Source organism: Toxorhynchites rutilus, chromosome 2 (genome assembly GCF_029784135.1).
Source record: "Toxorhynchites rutilus septentrionalis strain SRP chromosome 2, ASM2978413v1, whole genome shotgun sequence".
NCBI classification, from domain to species: Eukaryota; Metazoa; Arthropoda; class Insecta; order Diptera; family Culicidae; genus Toxorhynchites; species Toxorhynchites rutilus.
The window spans coordinates 38750811-38772695 of NC_073745.1; the positions used below are offsets into that span (position 1 = coordinate 38750811).

The 21885-nt window shown below is 42.5% G+C and overlaps 1 protein-coding gene across 5 annotated transcripts in view; it reads left to right on the forward strand.

Moving 5' to 3' along the window:
* LOC129771939 (phosphatidylinositol phosphatase PTPRQ) overlaps positions 1-21885 on the forward strand; it is a 62629-nt gene that overhangs the window by 14992 nt on the left and 25752 nt on the right. For 2 of the 5 annotated variants that reach the window (XM_055776086.1, XM_055776089.1), the window contains exons 2-5: positions 3905-4275; positions 4336-5565; positions 5625-6860; positions 6913-7082. In XM_055776086.1, the coding sequence (XP_055632061.1) occupies positions 4008-4275; positions 4336-5565; positions 5625-6860; positions 6913-7082 (2904 nt within the window). In that variant the 5' untranslated portion in view covers positions 3905-4007. The remainder of the gene's footprint in view (positions 1-3904; positions 4276-4335; positions 5566-5624; positions 6861-6912; positions 7083-21885) is intronic. The other 3 variants (XM_055776085.1, XM_055776088.1, XM_055776087.1) reach the window with 2 other exon arrangements.

Below are 21885 nucleotides of genomic sequence, written 5' to 3' on the forward strand. Positions count from 1 at the left end.
ATCAATGCATTCATACTTCGAGCCCAAGCCCGTATGCTCGCACCTTCCTCTTTACCCCGTCCATAAGGTTCTGTACAACGTCAGGTTTTTTTGAACAGAAATCCATTTTCTCTTGAAGTCCGCCTCCGATTTGACAACTTTTGGGTTCTTCCGGAGGGCCTGCTTCATAATCGCCCAATATTTCTCTATTGGGCGAAGCTCCGGCGCGTTGGGCGGGTTCATTTCCTTTGGCACGAAGGTGACCCCGTTGGCTTCGTACCACTCCAACACGTCCTTTGAATAGTGGCACGAAGCGAGATCCGGCCAGAAGATGGTCGGGCCCTCGTGCTGCTTCAATAGTGGTAGTAAGCGCTTCTGTAGGCACTCCTTAAGGTAAACCTGCCCGTTTACCGTGCCGGTCATCACGAAGGGGACGCTCCGCTCTCCGCAAGAGGAGATCGCTTGCCACACCATGTACTTTTTGGCAAACTTGGATAGTTTCTGCTTGCGAATCTCCTCCGGAACGCTGAATTTGTCCTCTGCGGAGAAGAACAACAGGCCCGGCAGCTGACGAAAGTCCACTTTGACGTAGGTTTCGTCGTCCATTACCAGGCAATGCGGCTTCGTCAGCATTTCGGTGTACAGCTTCCGGGCTCGCGTCTTCCCCACCATGTTTTGCCTTTCGTCGCGGTTAGGAGCCTTCTGAACCTTGTATGTACGCAGGCCCTCCCGCTGCTTGGTCCGCTGGACGAATGAACTTGACAAATTCAGCTTATTGGCGACATCCCGGCCTGAACTTCTCGGATCACGTCTAAACTGCTTAACTACGCGCTTGAGATCTTTTACACTCACGGAGCATCCATTTTTGCCGTTCTTCACCTTCCGGTCGATGGTTAGGTTCTCGAAGTATCGTTTTAGTACTCTGCTGACCGTGGATTGGACGATTCCCAGCATCTTACCGATGTCCCGATGTGACAACTCCGGATTTTCGAAATGAGTGCACAGGATTAATTCACGACGCTCTTTTTCGTTCGACGACATTTTTCCAAATTTACGAAAAATTGACAGTGAAGCATGGCCAACGTGATCTATACACTCTTATCTGATTATAAGCGAAAGCAGAAGATATAATTCCTAAAAATTAAATTTCTCTTTATTTAACGAGAGGCATCTTCCGTGCATCGTCATTCAACGAGCATCAAACACGCGTATAACAGATGCACACGGTTGCAGCGATAAAAATGAAACATCGTGAGATGACCGTTTATGAAAAAACGTTACTCGACTCACGGTCAAAACCGTTAACAAAGCTAGGAGCTTGTTGCATCAGAACAGAGCCGATGCACACGAGAGCAAATACGAATGGCAACTAAATGTATCGAAGGTGTGCTAATCACATGTACAGCTAGCGTTCATAGCTTGAGGGGAAACATACAACACAAAACGAGCAGAATAAGCGACCTTTGTTGTTTCGGGCGTAGAAAGATTCTGAGAATGCTAAATTTGCCTTATTGACAGCTCTGTTCGAGAAAGCACACAAATAGAAATAACAAATGTATGGTATGGTAATTTTCATCGATTTAATCCATATACAGATTATAGGATTGTAATGTACAGTATATTAAACAAATCTTAGAAAAATTCCGACTCGATTGCTATACAAATCGATGAAATTCGTTCGCAGCCAAAATAGTTATTAACGATAACTTTATTTCATGAAAACGTGACCTGTTTTCTGATTTGGCACCCTTAATGTAAGGCGTAGTCCTACGTCAAAAATTACTTGTTAGCAATGAGAACTCTATTTCTGCAGATGAAAATTTACATATTTATGTTTTTATTCACAGTTTTGACACAGGTGTAGGGGTAGACGGGGTAACACCGTCCCCATTAGAATTTTCATTTAAACGTCCTTCAGGATTTCCCCTATTTGTTGTAGTACATATCATTGAGTATCTAATAATCTACTACTAAAAAATGTGTAACTTTTGATTGTATAACTTTTTTTGCGTTTTTTCATTAATTTTTGAAATGATGAGAAATTGCTTTTTATTTCGCTGGCGGGGTAAGAAGGACCACCTGCGGGGTAAAACGGACCATGACTGGGTAAGACGGAGCGATGCTATCTTCAAACAGTTTAGTCTAGTAAAAATAACAGGAACAGTGTTGTCTAATGTACTAAATGTTCATGGTTGTTCATAAACTACGCTCGCACACTTCTGGAAAGGTCATCAATATTCCACGTGCAGAGTTTTGCAAATATTTGTGAAAAATTTACCAATTTATCGGAATCTATAAGGACGATTATTCTACGACTTTCTCATGTACTTTCGGGGCATTTGTGTGTGAAGAGACGAGCAAAAAGATGGTATTTTATATGAAAATCATTCAATATCACGACGTATGGCGCTTTTACCTCGTCGAAAGTGAACCGTCTTCCCCCCAGAGCATCTTTTGCATTATTTTGCACTTTTCACGCATTTTATATAACATTTTATATACCTTTTAACACAGAAAGAACCGGAACAATCTACTGGATGATTGGGACGCTGACAATTAACTGAATACACAATTTTTGCTGGAAAAATCCGTATTTTGGTTGCCTGGAAAATTAGATCGCTTGCAACCGCAATGGACGAAAACTTTGTTTTGTTTACAACTTTGATATTTCGTGTACTCAAGTGTTGCCAAGTTTGTGACTTCTATTACCGAGGAATCACCCAACACGCTCTGCGAAGCCGAATCGCTCTTTCGTTACCGTTGGTATGTCAAATGGGGACGATGATTGTTGCTGTACAACTGGATGTGGGTAACGTGTATGTGTGTGCATCAAGTATATGCATAAAAGGTGGGATATTACTGTGCGGCAGAACAGGCGATATCAGCCAAGGTTATTATTATAGCTTATGGTGCCACACACCAAGTATTTCGAAATGACAAAAATAGGCTAATCATGCTTCTTGCGTAACATATTTGCCAAAAAAACTGAGTCTTATAAAACTAGAAGTGGCCCGTCTTACCCCGTCTTCCCCTACAAATCAATTGATACACTGTATTGGAAATTTGTACATCATTCAAATTTAAAATGATAATGTATTTTATCAATTATACTTAAGTATCCGTCTTCGCCGCTCTGAACGTCCTTCCCGACATTCCCCCTAATGTATATTTGGAAGGGTACTTCCTTTGTGAATGATCACATTTTGTAAACGAAGCTGAATCAATGCGAATGAACGGAACCGTTTCGTCAACGTTTTGGTTAGGTAATTAGAGTAAGTCATGTTGGAGAAAAGTGTTAGATGCTATTGAGGTGATATTCGTGTTTGGAGAAAACCTTTTTTTTGTTGTAGTTTTTCTTTGTGCTCTAAGTGTGGACTGCTTGGGATCCTTAGAATAGGCAGCAACTTTTCATTCGTTTGTAAATAAGACGAACGAAAAAAATGTTATTTAGACAAGACTCTTGCGGCCCACCTGATCAGGCCTCACGGCGAAATTGTCGGGTGCGGACCACCGGTTGAGAACCACTAAGCTCTACAAAACACGTGGTTTTCCGATGATTTCGTCGTTTGAAATTGAGGATGTGAAACTATGTCAACGGTGTGGGTTCCCCGATTCGAGCCTCCTTCGTGACGCTGCCATATCACACCCTGCTTATCTGCATCTCATGATTCTCGCGATTCGATGCAATCTGAACTTTATCGCGTATCTTTTTCATTGTCAATCAATACATCAGCGAAAATTCAAACAGAATGAAGTTGACACTTCTTGGACAGTGATTAAAGTGAAATCAATTACCTTCACACTTTAATGACAATTTGATTGGAGGTCACCACGATAAGCACTTCTTTTGTTGTTTCCAATTATACCATCTCATTCGCTATCGATTTATAATCATTTGAAGAGCTCTGCTTTCTTCGCGAACTAGTCATAAAACAGGCTATTTACTCTGACACTATAGTTACGATAGACTGGAAAAAAAATGAACTTATCACATTCTAGACTGCGCATACCGTTTGAACAACAGTGCAATGAGAGTGATGGTGAGTGGTAGAAAAGCAATATTCGTGTTCTGGATACTTGGGACTATCATCGCGGAGCTTGTGGTCTGCCAAAGTACGGATAGTGATGGTGACGTGTGGACGACTCGGATCGAATCGTCGCCCTCGGAGGTTGTTACCGAAGAAACCCTCGACAGTTCGACTGCGCAGGTCACTTCCGCATTTACCGAAACCGAGACTGATCAGGAAACAACCACGGTTGGCGCCGAAGCAGAAGGCGAGGATGCGTGTTCAGCTGGTAAGCTGGTTCATATTATGGTTTGAATGCGTTTTATTTTTTTTCATTCACTCATCGTAGTTTCAATCGGTCACTTAAAGGCAGAAATAATCTCTCGGGGTACAGTGAAGATTAGCTGGGTCATAGATGATACACTTCAAGTGTGCGTTGAGTTTGTCGAAGTTTCGAACGGAAATACGACCGTTTCCGTTAGCAAAGACTCTACATCGTACACGTTCAAAGATCTGCCCAAGTGCTACCAGTATCACTTCGAGGCTCGTATAGTGAACTATCAGGGTGCTATTGGACCTTGGAAATATGTGGAAACCCACGTTGTGGATATCTTAGCGAGTTTTCCTTCTTCGAACGAAGCACAAATCAGCTGGAGTTTCACCCCAGAATTGGAAGAATGTGTGGGTAGTGTAACAGTAACCGGTGAAGATTTCGAACGAACAGTACCTCCCAATCAATTGGTGGTGATACCTGCCTTAGAGGTATGCCGAACATATCGCTTTGAAGTGGCGATCGCCTTCCTGAATGAACGGATATCACGGCGTATGATCGATGTGAAGAACAATGGTCAGTTCAAGGTTGCTGTTTTCATCGACTCGTACAATGTTAATTTTGCGTATCCAACGGAAGGGTTGGCTTGTGTTGACAGCTTTAAAATTAGGCAAGAAATTCCAATGAAAGGATTGTCGGACGAAGTCGTCGTTAATGTTCCCGACCGAGAATATACTGGGAATTTTTCGCATAAACTGTTCACACCAAACGAAACATGTGCATCGCGAGTGATCACGGTTATTCCAATCCACACTTTGAACATAGAAGGAAACTCAACGGTTTTGAACGTCAAACATCCGGATATAGGACCAGTTCGAGATATCGTTGTTGATGAACATTCGGTAGGCAGAGTGACGCTCAGTTGGAAAAAACCTGCAGTCTACGGCGAATGCGTGCGCGAGTTCTGGGTTACCTATTTGAATGAGAATATTACAGTGCCTGCGGCGGAAACAAGTATTGCGTTCAACGGCCTAGACGCATGTCGAACATATATGTTTTCAATTATGGTGATTGATATGGAAGGAGCATTGAATTCGCAGGCTGTTGAAATGGTCACTATTATGGAGGAATCGATCGGACGTGTTGCCGATTTGAGGGTTTTTACAAACAGTACTCAATCCGTATGGCTCGAGTGGGGACTGCCGAAAGATTCACCGTACTGTATTGGTTCGTACCAGATTGAGGAGTGGGTTTCAGACGCTGACGGTCGGAAACTGAACACGCAAACAGCAGTTTCTTCAGAAAATGGTAAATCGACATTTTTTATGGCAATTGATTATCATGATAACATTCTTTCGTTATGATAGATATATCCGCACTGTTGAACACCAGCGATGTCTGTTCACTGTCATCAGTCAGTGTAACTCCAATATCGAAAACAGGTCTACGGGGAGACTCAGCAACGCTCACACTTCGTGAACCTGTCCAACAGTTGCAATTTCACGTATTATCTGTAAATTCAGTGCGCTTAGAATGGTATCCGCCACCGCGGGTACCAAACTGCGTTAGCTACTACACAATCTTGAGACAAGGTCTACAGGACCCGATCATAAACACTACATCCACGACCACCACAATTGGTGATCTGAAATCCTGCAAAACCTACACAATTCAAGTCGTTGCAGTGAACCATCTTGGGCTCCGGCACTCCCCAGCCGAAGTGACGTTCATAGTGGAAGAACACATCTCCGCGGTTCAAAATATCATCGAGACGTCCAGCTGGATTGAGTGGCAATTTCCAGCGAACGGAGCCGGATGTGTACGACAGTTTCGGTTAACCCAGACAGTGAATGGTAGTGATACTGTGCTGGACAGTGTTGTGATTGACGTGAAGAACACGGCTACCAAGAGACCCGGGGACTCCGACACCTATCGTTATCTCAAAAGTCCGGAATACGTATGCACCTATTGGGTCATCACCGAAATTATTCCCGTTTCGTTTAGTGACGCCGTAGGTGATGCCTTCGATGTGTTGAGCCCACCTCTGATACCCGGTCCAGTGGTGGATGTAACCATCGATACCACTCAATACAGACAGGTCACAATCCGTTGGAAAATACCTGTCATTAATCCTCAATGTGTTCACTTCTATCGTGTATCTTACGAGGGAAATGAGGTCACGACAAAGGAAACCTATGTTACGATAATAGATCTACACTCGTGCCTGCGATATAATTTTACGATAGTGGCCGTCGGTTCCAATGGGACCAATGGAAAAGGGGTGAATGTAAGTGACGTTGTGAGGGAGGAGAAAATAAGTGGGGTACAGGAGCTCAAGTTGAGTGAGGTAGATCCAAGATCGCTATCGGTCAAGTGGACTCCACCGGTGAATGGCACATTTTGCGTAGTTTCTTACCGTTTGGTAGCCTGGGTTTCCGTCGGTGGAGTGCCGGAGGAGCAGTTTTCGAACATCACTAGTGACACCTATGTTACCTTTGGGGAGGTGATGGCCTGCGCCGAGTACAGCGTACAGGTTATTCCTGTGTCCAGCAGTAACAACGACGGGATGAACGTGATAGAGGAAATAGAAACCAAATCAAGAGGTATATCAACTCGGTATAGATGATAAAAGCCTGATTTTCCATCAAATTTCAGTTGTACGACGCTACCACATCGAACCGGTTCGTATGAGCGGTCAAATGGCCCGAAGTCTAGAACTTCAAGCGAGCTTAACCAGCGAGAATAACAACCTGTGTCAATTGCTGATGATCCGTTTCATCTGTCGTGCCGTGATCGATGTACTACTGAGCGATGGATCAAAAGAGGTAAAGTCCATACAGTGATTGGCACAATAAAGTGTCCACTCTTTATTTTTCATTTTCTCCATTTTTCTGGTTAAAATAGTAAGTAAACACATCGTAATCATTATTAAAAACTTATTTATTATGTTTTTTAAAGATTCATTCATGTTGCGCTAAGGAAAATGAAGTTTTTCTTTAAAAAAATACAGTTTGAACTCCAAAAAACAGAGACAAAATAAAGAGACAAAAGCCCACAGCGAAAATTCGATATATTTTCGATAATTTTCCTTCGTGAGACCCCTCGATTGTTTATGTTTTGAGTATTTTGACGTTTAGAAACTACTGATTTGGCTCTGGAGCCAAGTCGCCTAGAACTATATCCTAAGGGTAGGCCGTTTCGTCACTGAGTTGGTTAGGTGTGCGGTATATGAAAACAGTACGGAAGAAAGCAGAAGGGGAATTATTTTCTTGAGGCGTGAAAGAAACAGACTGATCACGAGCGAGCTTCGGCACTAGTGTATTGTGTTTTGTTTACAAACAAAGCACAGTAGACTTCCAAGATGGCTGAAGAGTGGTTTTAGCAAGTTGGCCCACCTTAGGATATACTTCTAGGCGCCTTGGTTTTAGCAAGTTGGCCCACCTTAGGGTATACTTCTAGGCAGTCTTCCATGTTTCACAAAAAACACTGCGTCCGGAATAAACATGTCCACGCTGCTGTTCACAGTTTTGTGTTTGAGTACAAACATGATTTTTTCGTACCTATGTTAGAAACTGTGACATGTTTGTATTCGTGGTATGTTTGGACATACGATGTTTAATCCCAATGTTTCACATGATGATCGAGCATGGTGTACAGTTTCTCTTGCATTTTCACCACTCAACGCGTGGTGTGTTGGTATGTTGACATGGAAAAAATGCTTTCCTCTCATGACAATGGGTGCTTCATCAAAAATATTGGGCAAATAAAATAAACCTCTTTTTCTGTTCTGAACAAAATAAACATCGATTGATATGAGAGTTTTTCACATTTGATATCATTATTTAGTGCACGCATCAATTTATATATTGAATTCATGTAACATTCGCTATTATTAGCTATTTGAACAAGTACTAAAATTGAATTATTCAGCAGTGACATGTTAGGCGTGACGCTAACCACTCGACCACGGGAGCAACAATTTTGGCTGGATCTTTGAATACAAATGGCCAATACTGCTTGTTCGCGACGATCGCGACCCGAGCTATAAAACGAGCGGAGAAGAGGAGAAGAAAGGATGATGCAATCGCATGCACACATAGCATATGTAGTGCAGTGTAAGTGTAGCTTTTAGTTTTTTCCTTCATTCAGTTTGTGATAACATCGAGAAATTAATGGTGTGTTTTAGCCGCTGAAATTTCTCTGCTGGTTCTGCTGTGTGCCGCTGAAGGTTGCATCTAAAACTAATTTTTATGTATTTATTTTTTGTACGACGTCGCCCGCTATGCAGTCGGTTCCCCAGACTTTAATTGCCAACATGCACGCAAAAAAAAATAGAAAGCTTCTTTCTATTCAGAGAATGTTTTCTTTGAACGAAACCAAGGATTATTTAATCAGACTTGCAGAATGTGCATGAACGATCTATAAACAATTACTTAGTCGCGGCAATACATACACACACTCTTTACAGATACACGGGCCGAAGGTTGTGCAGTCCACTGATGATTCAACAAGAGCCAAAGGTTGTACCGCTCATGACAACTCTACACGAGCTGATGATTGCGCCGGCTAGTGATCATTCTATCCTGGATTTTCGAATTCAAACAAAAACATGGAATTTTCACATCGCGTGGACATGTGTAAGTGTTTTTCGGAAGGAGGTTTTGTGCACGTGTTCGCACTAGGTGAAGACGAGAAAAAAGGAGAATGCAGTTATTGAGAACAGCGAATCGCACCGGACGGTTGCCAAGAGGTACGATATCAGCAAAGCAGCGGTCGGAAAAATTCTTAAGAAGCTGAAGACGTTCGGATCGTTGGTGGGTCGTCCTGACATAGGAAGGTAATCCAAAACAGATGCCACAAAAGACAAGAAGATCATTAAGTTATCAGTTGAAGAAAAAATCGAAAGTTGTCATCAGACAAGCATTGCAGATCCAGAAAGAGCTTCAGATTCCGGTTCGCCGGTTTCGGACTGGCCGTCGTCGCATCGAAGCGCATGGGTTCAGCAGCAGGATGACTTTGAAGCGGCTTTTCCTTAATAAGGCCAACCGACTTAAATTCGCCAAGGAGCACGCTGATAAGCCGTTGGAGTACTGGAAAATTGTGCTGTGGACAGACGAATCCAAGTTCGAGCTTTTCAATCGAAAGAGGCGGGTTCATGTGTGGCGCAAGTAGGGCGAAGAGCTGCAGGAGCGTTACAACCAAGCGACGGTCAAGCATGGAGGAGACATCCTAAGGGTGCTTTTCATGGGGTGAGGTGGGCAGATTGGTGAAGATTGACGGAATTATGACGACAGAGTCGTACTGCAACATCCTACGTGAAAATTTCGAAGTGTCTCTCGTCAGGACGCTTGAAGAGTGCTTCGTATTTCGGCAGGATAACGATCTGAAGCGGCTAGTGGTCCCCATGACCTAGTGGTTGGTGTGGCGCTTGCCAAAATGGGTGCTCCGAGTTCGATTCACGTTCGGATCAGAAATTCTATATTCAGGAGGATTTGAACCGATCTTATCGACATAGACCCAGGCGACGAAAAAAGGCTAGCGATTGCAAACTCTGGGCGTGGTTTATTGATCTCTCAACTTATGGTGTGTGTGATTGGATGGTGGCCAATCAACCCAAGAATGTGCAGATTTTGGATTAAGGGCCGATTCTTCAATATCAACATAATTAACGTGCACAGTTCTTACCTCGCAAGTTCCAATGATGACAAAGACGAATTCTACGCGCAGCTGGAACGCGAATATGAACGCTGCCCAAAACATGACATCAAGATCATCATTGCAGATTTCAGTGCACAGATAAAGAGAAGGAGCTGAAATCTGTAATTGGTATCTACACTCTGTCCAACTTCTATAAGACCAGGTGATGAATCTGCTGCTTTTGCCATTATAAATAAACAATGCTTCAACTTGTATTCTAGTGTGTTTGTATTGGTGACTACCATACATTGCATGATTTTCATATGTGTGTGTGCAAGCGCTGAGCATAAACCGAAGGTTTTGTATTTTCCAAGTGTCAAGTTTCTATAAGACCAGCTATATTTTTCCGTTGTTTTAGTTGTTTTGGTCAATAAACCTGGAAAATGCCGAAGGGAAAAGTGTTCACGAAGAGAAAAGAAAGACAAATCGATGCATTTCACCAAGAAAATGTTGGTATCAGAGAAATTTCTCATCGGATTGGACGATCCCATCAAGCAGTGCTCAACTATTTGACGAATACGGAAGAAGGAGAGAGCTCCACGTAAATCGAAGCTCTCTGACCGGGATAATCGGGAAATAGCTAGAACAGATTCGTATGCCTCAAAATCGCTTATGCAAATAAAGCAATATTTCAATTTAAATGTTACTCGGGTGACAATTCGTCAAGTTTTGGTGAAAAATCCTCACATAACGAGGGCTTAAAAGGTTAAAACTCCTCATCTTACACAATCTCACATCGGAGGACGTCTGAGTTTTGCCAAAGCTCACATGAACCGACAGTGGGACATGGTATGTTGTGACGAAGAATGTTTCCAAAAGAATACATTTTGCTATATACCATAACGAACAGTTCTTCAATGTATAGGTTATCTTCACCGACGAAAAAAAGTTCAATTAGGATGGTCTTGATGGTTTCAACGGGTACTGGCGTGATTTACGGAAGAAGGAAGAGTATTTTTCAACCAGGAATTTTTGTGGAGGCTCGTGCATGGTTTGGGCGGGATTATGTGCAACCGGAAAGCTCAAGACAGCTTTCATATCATTCAAGGATTACATACATGTTCTGAAATCCTCTCTTCTACCGTTTTTGCGTGGATATCGTCACAAAAATTTCACATTCCAGCAAAACAATGCTACTATTCATATCAGCATGGAAACTAAACAATGGATTAAGGTCCAAAAACTTAATTTTCTGGGCTCACTCTCCAGATTTGAATCCTGTTGAAAATCTTAGGGAGTTTTTGTGCGCAGAATCAACACTGAGAGAAAACGGTACACCACGATTGAAGAGCTCAAGGTCGCAATTTCGGAAACATGGAAAAATATCGAGAAATTTGTTCAGTAGCATTTGGTAAATAGTATTCCAACACGAATTTTCCAGGTTATTAGTCTAAATGGCAAGGCTGCCAATTATTGACATGTAAATCAGCCGATCGTTGTGAATTTTTCATTGATAATCCTTATGAATTTTGAAATGGTTCTGTAGAAACTGGACAGCTGGAATTATCATATTGAAGCACAATAAATAAACAAACAAGTCTTTTGAACGAAATTGACGTTAAATATACTTTATTCTAAGCATTTAACAATGTATGAATGTATCTTGAAATTCTAACTGTTTGTTTTGCAACGAAATAGAATCGGGGTGGTCTTATAGAAGTTGGACATAGTGTATATCGCACACCAGTTAACAAATGAAAACGGCTCAAGACTCATCAATTTCACCACCTCTAAGAATATGGCCTTACTCCACCAATACACCTGGAGATCACCATATCAAACAGAATCTCAGATCGATCATATTCTGATGGACGGTCGCCATTTCTCGGACATAATTGATGTTAGAACCTATCGAGGCGCTAACATCGATTCGGACCACTACCTAGGGTTGGTTAAGATGCGTCTAAAACTCTCCGTTGTGAACAACAGTCGGTACCGACTGCCGGGACGGTACAATCGCAACAAGTAGATGTCGCCGAAAACTACGTGCGTGATGTGATGTGACCGAAAAGTGGAGGCAGCACTTCGATGAACACCTGAATGGTGTACAGGCAGTGGACCACGATGACGATGGAAGCGATTACGTGGGTGCAGTATATAATGAAGATGTACCACTCCCAACGATAGGTGAAGTTAGGAATGCTATCAAACAGCTTAAGAACAACAAATCAACTGGCAAAGATGGCATTGGAGTGGAACTTATCAAGATGGGCCCGGAAAAGTGGGTTAGTTATCTGCATCGGATGGTTGTCAGAATTTGAGAAACAGAACAGCTACCGCAGGAGTGGAAAGATGGGGTTATTTGCCTTAGCTTCAAGAACGGTGACAAACTAGACTGTGGAAACTTTCGTGCAATCATCGTCCTGAATGCCGCCTACAAAGTGCTTTCCCAAATCATCCTCCGCCGTATATCGCCACTTCCGAACATCGAAGGTCGGTTTACTACTGACCAAATCTTCACCTTGCGGCAGATCCTTCAGAAATGCCGTGAGGACAGAGTTCGAACGTACCATCTATCAGTACTTTAAAGCCGTATATGATTCAATAAATCGAGAAGATCTATGGAAAATCACGGACGAAAACGGCTTCCACGGAAGGTGACAAAATTGATTAAGGCTACGATGGATAGAATACAGTGTTGTGTGCGAATATCGGGTAGATTATCTTAGATTAGATTATCTTATCTAGCTAATGGTCTCTTGTCTGCTATTCAACACTGCGCTAGTGCGAGTTATGAGACGAACGGCGTTTAACTTACGTGGTACGATTTTCAGTAGATCCAGTCGATGCATCCGCTTCGTTGCTGATGAAGACATTTGTGTGGAGGAGATTTGGCGTATTTGTTGATATTTAGAAGCTGGCGAATTCCAACGAAGCAAGTGGGGAGCAATGCAATCACATCAATTCAATTCTATGTAGTTGTTTACTTCTCACGATTGTATGCGTTTCGTGCAGCGTTATTTTCGTAAGATGCTGCAGGCAGTATCACCGTAGCCTAAGGTTACATTGCACGAAAATTTGACTGTACGATAACTGCATCACTATTGCATACAATTCGTATGACCACTTTTCCGCATCCAGTGTCACCGCCGCTTAAGAGAAAAACGAATGAACGAAATTCTCTTGGCTACATTTGAAGCATACAGTCGCATATCGGAGAGCGATATGAAAAACGTTACGACAACATTGTCGGCAGAACATTTCGAACGGTAGCTGAACATTACACCAGACTTGAGCACGAAGCAGAGATAGTTGGACTGGGAATCAATGCGTCTGAAACCAAATACAATGATCTGAACTCATTTGTGGTTATCTCTACGGACGTCATTAAAGCCGTTAAGAAACTAAAGAAATCGGTCTCACCAGGTACCGATGGTGTACCTGGTGTAATTTTGACGTAGGACTATGTATTTGAAATGTAACGAAAAATTAAGAGTTGTTTTCAATTGCATATTACGCAGAATCATTCTTACGATGTATGTTATAATATATACCACTATACGGCAAATTTATCAAGCAATGTTTTCACCAGAGACTAGGGATTGTTAACCGGATTTACCGGTAATACCGGGTCATTTTTCATTACCGATTTACCGGTAATTTTACAATCAAAAACCGGTAATTTCGGTAATTTTTATTTTTACACCATAGATAACATTGGCCTTTATGCCGCCTTAAAATATTACCCGAGAATCAAAGCAAAGTCGAAAACCAGAGCTAGCAGTGTTGCGTCGTTTGCATTTGCGTCGTCGTCGTTTACAACGTCCTAACTTCAGCTCAAGAATCGCTGCTCGATCTGTAAACGAAACACAGCATAAGCTTCAGCGATGAAGAACTGACAGCGGTGAAGAAATTGGTTAATGCCTTCGAATCAGTTCTAGTCGAGGTTGAACTGCTATGCCGGAAGAACTGCACCCTTTATGAAGCTGATGTCGAATAGCAATTTATGCTAGAACAGCTGCTTGAAGCTTCGATTGCAGAAAAACGTTTGGTATGTGCAGATTTGCTCGCGTATATTAATAATCATTTTGTGGACGTGCGTTTTCCTCTTCTGGAAATATTGTTAATGAGTTCCGATCTAGATTAGAAGATGACAAAATTAGTATTATTTCTGTTCTTAAGTGTTACTGTAATCAAGAAACTAAGTAGCGAAAACTTGATTTTTTTTTCTTGTAAACTAATCATTATCAATAAAAGCCTTTCTTTAAGAAAATGGTTTATTTTAAAGTATTTTTTTTCCGGTTATTTACCGGTTTTACCAGTAATGAAATTTTCATTACCGAATAACCAGTTATTGAAATTTGGGACGGTAATGCAATCGCTACCAGAGACATAGTACAACAAGTGAGCAATTTAACGAATAAAAGAGGAATGTTTTGCAAGCGAATGCAAAGCTAAATCATGTATTATGTATACTTTCTTTGAACTTGGTTCCCGTGAATGTTGTATGCAACACAAGACTTTGTGTAATATTTTTTTCTATCAAACAAAGTGGACATCCAGATGTTGGAGTTAGAGATGAGCGAGCACTCACGAGCCGCACATTTGAGCCGGTTTGTCAGAACGAGCGTACGATCCACGGTTCTTTACAAATAAACCGCGGTTCAAAACAGAATCGCTTTTCAAAAGAGTCTCGGCTCAAAAAAAAACCGCGGTTCAAAACAGAGCCGCTTTTTGGAAGTGTCTCGGCTCATAAAAGAGTCTCGAAAAAAAGCTGCGGTTCAAAAACGAGCCGTTTTTAGAAGAGTATCGGCTCAAAAAGAGCCGCTTTTTGAAAGAGTCTCTGCTCAAAAAGGGCCGCTTTTGAAAGAGTTTCGGCTCAAAAAGGGCCGCTTTTTTAAAGTCTGAGTCTTGAGTCTCGGCTCAAAAAAGACCCGTGGTTCAAAAAAGAGCCGCTCAAATGAACCGGCTCGCTTCAATGAACGAGCGACTCTGAGCCGTTCACTGAAATGAACCGTTTTGCCCACCTCTAGTTGGAGTGGGTTAGTAAGATGGCCGCAAATAGAAATTTATTGGGGCTTATTCTCGAATACACTTTACGGCGGAAACGAAAATGTATCCGCGACAGAAACGGTACGGTGTCGATATTATAAATTACATATAAATATATAAATATATAAATTATAGTTCACCACTAGAATTAATCATTATAATTTTTTTTATTTTACCACGTGAAAAAAAACAAGTTTTCCTTTCACATTGAACACTTGATACGGAGAAGTTTCATTCATATTTGTTTTGAAAAGTGTTCATTCTTCCTGAAAACCCATTATTCTCTTTGACGCTTCACCTCGTAACTAGTAGAACGTAGTTCAATGACGTGCCGTTCATTTCGTTTCCACCGTGAAGTTTATGGTAATGATGTAATGAGGTAATGAGGCCGTTTATTTTAGGAAATCATTATTTAAGCGATACCAAGGTGGTATTGTCACAGCCCACAGTGTCAGTGTTTGTGACGTGAAATTCCCGTTTACACCTCACGGAGAAAACGAAAATAAAGTGTATCTGCGATGACATCTGTACACGAAATTAGTTTTTCATTAAAACTTACCATTATAATATAAAATTATCTTCAGATACAATTTTCAAAACAAAGTTTTCCATTCACAATGATTACTTATTTGATGCGGAGATGCTAATTTTCATTAATAATTTCTATTTGCCAATGAAAATTATTATCTTCTACGCTTCATGTAGTTCAATGACGTGCCGTTGATTTCGTTTTCACCGTGAAGTGTGTACGGGAATGAAGCCCATAGTCTGTAAAAGAACATTATTTCACCGAAAAAGCTACTACTCCCGATGACTTATAATACCATAGCTATCCATAAAAAATAAAGCAGTTTTATGATTTCATGTGTATTTTGCCTCAAAATATCACGAAATCGTAAGTATTATATTTTCAACATTCTTGTTTCTTCTTCATAAAGGGTGTGTCACATCAAATTGCATCACGGAAAAAACGCTGTAGAAATTCGCCCAGTAGACCGATCCTTTTGAAAATTTTAGACAGTAAAATAAAAACTATTAAACAACTTTTGGCATTTTCTTTTTATTCATACTTCGAGCCCAAGCCCGTATGCTCGCACCTTCCTCTTTACCCCGTCCATAAGGTTCTGTACAACGTCAGGTTGTAGTTTTTTTTTTGAACAGAAATCCATTTTCTCTTGAAGTCCGCCTCCGATTTGACAACTTTTGGGCTCTTCCGGAGGGCCTGCTTCATAATCGCCCAATATTTCTCTATTGGGCGAAGCTCCGGCGCGTTGGGCGGGTTCATTTCCTTTGGCACGAAGGTGACCCCGTTGGCTTCGTGCCACTCCAACACGTCCTTTGAAAAGTGGCACGAAGCGAGATCCGGCCAGAAGATGGTCGGGCCCTCGTGCTGCTTCAATAGTGGTAGTAAGCGCTTCTGTAGGCACTCCTTAAGGTAAACCTGCCCGTTTACCGTGCCGGTTATCACGAAGGGGGCGCTCCGCTTTCCGCAAGAGCAGATCGCTTGCCACACCATGTACTTTTTGGCAAACTTGGATAGTTTCTGCTTGCGATCTCCTCCGGAACGCTGAATTTGTCCTCTGCGGAGAAGAACAACAGGCCCGGCAGCTGACGAAAGTCCGCTTTGACGTAGGTTTCGTCGTCCATTACCAGGCAATGCGGCTTCGTCAGCATTTCGGTGTACAGCTTCCGGGCTCGCGTCTTCCCCACCATGTTTTGACTTTCGTCGCGGTTAGGAGCCTTCTGAACCTTGTATGTACGCCGGCCCTCCCGCTCCCGCCCTCCGCTGGACGAATGAACTTGACAAATTCAGCTAATTGGCGACATCCCGGACCGAACTTCTCGGATCACGTCTAAACTGCTTAACTACGCGCTTGTGCTCTTTTTCACTGACGGAGCATCCATTTTTGCCGTTCTTCATCTTCCGGTCGATGGTTAAGTTCTCGAAGTATCGTTTTAGTACTCTGCTGACCGTGAATTGAACGATTCCCAGCATCTTACCGATGTCCCGATGTGACAACTCCGGATTCACGAAATGAGTGCACAGGATTAATTCACGACGCTCTTTTTCGTTCGACGACATTTTTCCAAATTTACGAAAAATTGACAGTGAAGCATGGCCAACGTGATCTATACACTCTTATCTGATTATAAGCGAAAGCGAAAGCGAAAGATATAATTCCTAAAAATTAAATTTCTACAGCGTTTTTCCGTGATGCATTTTGATGTGACACACCCTTTATTCAATATAATAATGGCGATATATTTTTTTAATTTACCGATCCACATCTACTTCGTCTACCATTCCACCCTATTATGTGTCACACTGATATTCATTAATCATTTTCAGTTAGACAGCTGAACAGTTGTACTTCTAGCAGGAAAGCAAATTTTGTTTTTTGTTCGTTGCAACCCATTTGACGGTTATGAGTACATATAAAAAACGGCCCTTTTCAGGGCCACCGTTTGGAGTTTCAATAGTCAGAATAACAGATTTCTGAACAATGAAAAGAGTGAAATAAAACACAATTGTTCCGAACCATCACAGTCCTACGTCAAACTTACGTCCGTGCACCTAGGCTCAGACCCTTCTACTTTTTTTTTGCAGCTGTGTGCTTTAGCCGAGCTCATAGCCTGTATGTTTTACCTGCATCGTTGGATAAAGGATTTTTTTTTATTTCCTGTTCATAAGAAGAGTGACAAACGTGATGTTATAAACTGTTGTGGGATAACAAGTTTTTCTGCTGTTTCAAAAATATTTGAAATTAATGTGAAAGATGCTTTTTTTGTCATACCGAAAGCTACATCTCTCCGTCGCAACACGGCGCACGGGGCGCACTGTGTCATCGAATTTGTTGGTATTTACGTTAACTTGTAGTGCACATTTGGAAAAACCAAAACCAAAGCGGATACCGTTTATACAGACCTTCGATCGCATCGATCATGGTATTCTTCTACGGAAAATGTCTCGATTAGATGTTTCTGATGATCTAGTGAATCATACCTGTTCAACGAAACTCCCCGCGTTCAGCTGAGATCTTGCACCTCTGCGCTATTTATCGCGACGTCGGGCGATCCTCATGGCAATTTAGGACCATTGATGTTCATAACCTTCTTCAGTGACGTGACGCTCATCCTTCTGAGTGGTTGTGTGCTCATATATGCCGATGACCCGAAAATCTACATCGTCGTCAAGAACATCGAAGGTTGTATTCGGCTACAAGAAATATTGGATCTTTTCGTTAACCCTTTCCCGTACAACATCGAGTCTCACTCGTGGTGTACTTGTATAACATAGGACGCTAGAACACTCAGCAGGCTAGTGAAATCACTCGATGTGTGACGTAATAAATAATACGGGAAGGGGTTAACTGGTGCTCCTTGAACAAACTTTCAGTCAGTATATCTAAACGCCCAGTGATGACTTTTCATCACATTCGACTTCTCGATTGATGAAGTTTTATTGGAGAGAGTTCAACAAGTAAGTGATTTGGGGATAATGTTAGACCCAACGTGTTCGTTTGACTTGCACCTGTCACTAAGGCGAATCGGCAACTAGGATTTATATTCAGGATTTCGAGAAATTTTGCCGACCCGTACTGCTTAAAGGCACTACACTGCTCACTTTTGCGACCAATTATCGAGACAACGTCTGTCGTTTGGTTTCCGTATCAACTATCCTGAAGCATCAGAATTGAACGCGTTTGAAGAATTTCATTCATCGAGCCCTGAGACAACTTACTTGGAGAGATCCTTTTTATTTGCCTCGGTATGCTGAGAGATGTCGTTTGCTAAGTATGGATACATTTGAACGTCGATGGAAAATTCAACAAGCAACTTTCGTCGCATTGTTGGTCAATGAACTAGACTTCTTCTACCTACTCTCGAAGGATTTATTGTCAAACAAATTTCATCTGACCTGCATCGTGGTTACACATATTGTAGAGATAGTTACTCGGAATAAAAAGGCGTGTCTCTTGGCTAGAAAATTTGTACTAAGTACAGTAGAGTCTCGATTATCCTCGGTTAATCGCGGAAGCGAGTTCCGTAATAATTCCATACGCCTTCCCGAAACTTGTCAGTTAGTGGTGGGCTCTAGCACGTTCATTTTTGTCACGGGCTTCACATTATCTGACCACTGGTGTACACGACCTTGCAGATGGATAGTTTAAAAAATTATTACTGTATTGATAAATAGTTTACATGTTGAAATATCATTTTTTTTGTGTTTTCGACCTTTCGATCTCATTTTAGTCATTCGTAATCCGCGGTGACCATGGTGAACTCTATTCCGCGGATAAGGATCTACTTATGTACTCTCCAGCTGGTGTTTTATCGGGATTGATTGTCACCTTGCATTAGAGCATATGTGATTTGAAGAATTTCAATAACTCGTGGTTGTTGTTGTTGTTTTGAATTATAGAGACTTTGAGCTGTATGACAGTTATTCGTCTCTTTATTCCCCTTTACACACCGGAGCAACCACTCAAAGTTACACAATACTTGTAGGTAATCATTTTAGGTGGGCGCAGGCGCCTCTTTTAGATTACCCCGGTACATGATACCAGGGTGTAAGCGTTCAAATTTTGATTGCAGTATCAAATGTACTGAATCAGGTTAGCCTCTTTAAGGAAATCCAGAGTGTCTCTTTCTTTCCGTGTGTCGTTCTGCAAAACGATATCTAGGCCACCGGTTAAGCCGTACCTCCTACGAAGGTCCGCAGTTCGCATGCATTCCGTTAGAATATGCCCCACAGTCAGGCGGGTGCCGCAACAGGTAGGGGGCTCTTCTTTCTTTGCTAGGAAGTTATGAGTCAACCACGTATGCCCGATGCGAAGACGCGAGAGAATTCGCTGTTCATACGTGTTGGCTCGGTCCCTCCATTTGCCGGTTGATGCTTTAATTCTACGAAACTGCAGGTCCCTTTCACGATTCCATTCAGCCTCCCGAGTGAGGAGAATGGAATTGTTCGCCCTTCTAATGAGGTCCTTACCAGGTATACCCATACTGGTAATGGAGCCTCTCCGCCCTTCGTTAGCAAGCCGATCGGCTTCCTCGTTCCCCGGGATCCAGGTGTGACCCGGAATCCAGCATAGGATCGCACTGCTTCCTCTCAGCTGCTCTTCAATTTCTTGAATGATTTTTCTGATTGATAGTACCACCCTCTACAGCTTTGAGGACACTCGCCGAATCCGAACAAACAACGACGCTATCAGCATTGGTGACGCTCTCTAATGCCAACTTAATGGCGAGAGCTTCACACGAGAAGATGCTAAACTCATTGGGGACTCTCATGCTAGTCTTAGCATTACAGTCGAGTATCCCAATGGCTGATGCGTAATCAGTGACGGACCCGTCAGTATAGACAATGCGTTTGTTAGCAAAGTCAGTACGTAGGGCCTCGTTCACCACCGCTTGCACCTTCTGGGGGTTATCCCCAGCCCTAACGAACCGTTTTACCCTCCAACTGATGGTGGGAGGAACGGCATCCCAGGCTCTAGGAGAGCATCGACTTAACCGCAGGGGGCGAGGCAGTATCTCCCCCGTTAGGGTTTGATATTTTTGCCTGGCCCTAACCCCGTATGGGTTATCAAGCGATAGGTTGGCTGGGCACTCCTCCCACCTGACTAGCGCATGGATCATCCTCTGCACACATACCATCTCGAAAGGTGGTTCTCCTATCTCAGCAAGTAGACTCTTAATAGGACTACTATAAAACGCACCCGTGATTATGCGAATTCCGCTGTTATAGGCTGATTCCAACATTTTAAAATATTTATCCGCTTTACTAGCGAGGATGATACCGTACACTAGTCGTGGGATTATCCAGCTTTTGAAAATATTCAAAAGGGAGTCCTGTGGGCTGCCTTTCAGCCTTCCTTTAATCGCTTTTAGAACGTTCAGGTGATCCGCGATCTTTTTCTTGACGAGTTTTGCATTTAGCTTGAAATTCAAGTTTCTATCAATCGTGACTCCGAGGAGTGTAGAGTTGAATCCCTCTGGGATAGCTTTCCCATTCACAAAGATAGGAGCTCTTTGTGCACCCCTGGCCCATCGTCTTATTGACAAAATACTTGACTTCTCACTAGAAATCGTGAACCCAACTTCGTCTGCCCACATCGATACACTCTTGACTGCGCTCTGCAATCGATTCCTGGATCTTTGCACTAAGCCTGATGATATTAGAAGTATGTCATCCGCATAGAGGATAACCTTCACTCCATCAGGGATGAAATCGAAAATCGAATTCATTGCTACCAGGAAAAGAGTGACCGATAGTGACCTTGGGGAACTCCGTTTTAGGCAATTTTCTCACTGGAGAAGTTGCTACTTTGAAGGTTCTGTCGGTTAGAATGCTACCAAGGTATGCCATCATTCTTCCCGCAAAACCCCAGTTCGCAAGCGTTGCCAGAATATGGCGCCGCCACACCTGGTCGTAAGCCTTAGTAATGTCTAAGAGGGCACAGGTGCTAACGTGTGAGGGCTTGAAATGCTTATGGAGGCATACTTCAAGTTCTACTAGGTAGCTTTCGACTCCCCCACCAGAGCGGAATCCAAACTGCCGTTCGTCCAAGAGCTTCTCTCTTTCCAGCGCCTCAGTCAGTCTTCTGTTAACCATCTTTTCCATTACTTTCCCCACGCAGCTGAGTAGCGTTATGGGTCTATAGCCACTGTCACTAGATGTTTTCCCTTTGGACTTGGGTAAAGGTATTACGATCCCAGTCTTCCACACACTAGGGATGGTGCCACCCATCCATATGTCGTTATACACTTGCAGCAGCAAGCATTTCGCCGCGATTGAGAGGTGCTTTCACATGGGGTAGCCTAAAGGGTGTGTCACATCAAATTGCATCACGGAAAAAACGCTGTAGAAATTTAATTTTTAGGAATTATATCTTCAGCTTTCGCTTATAATCAGATAAGAGTGTATAGATCACG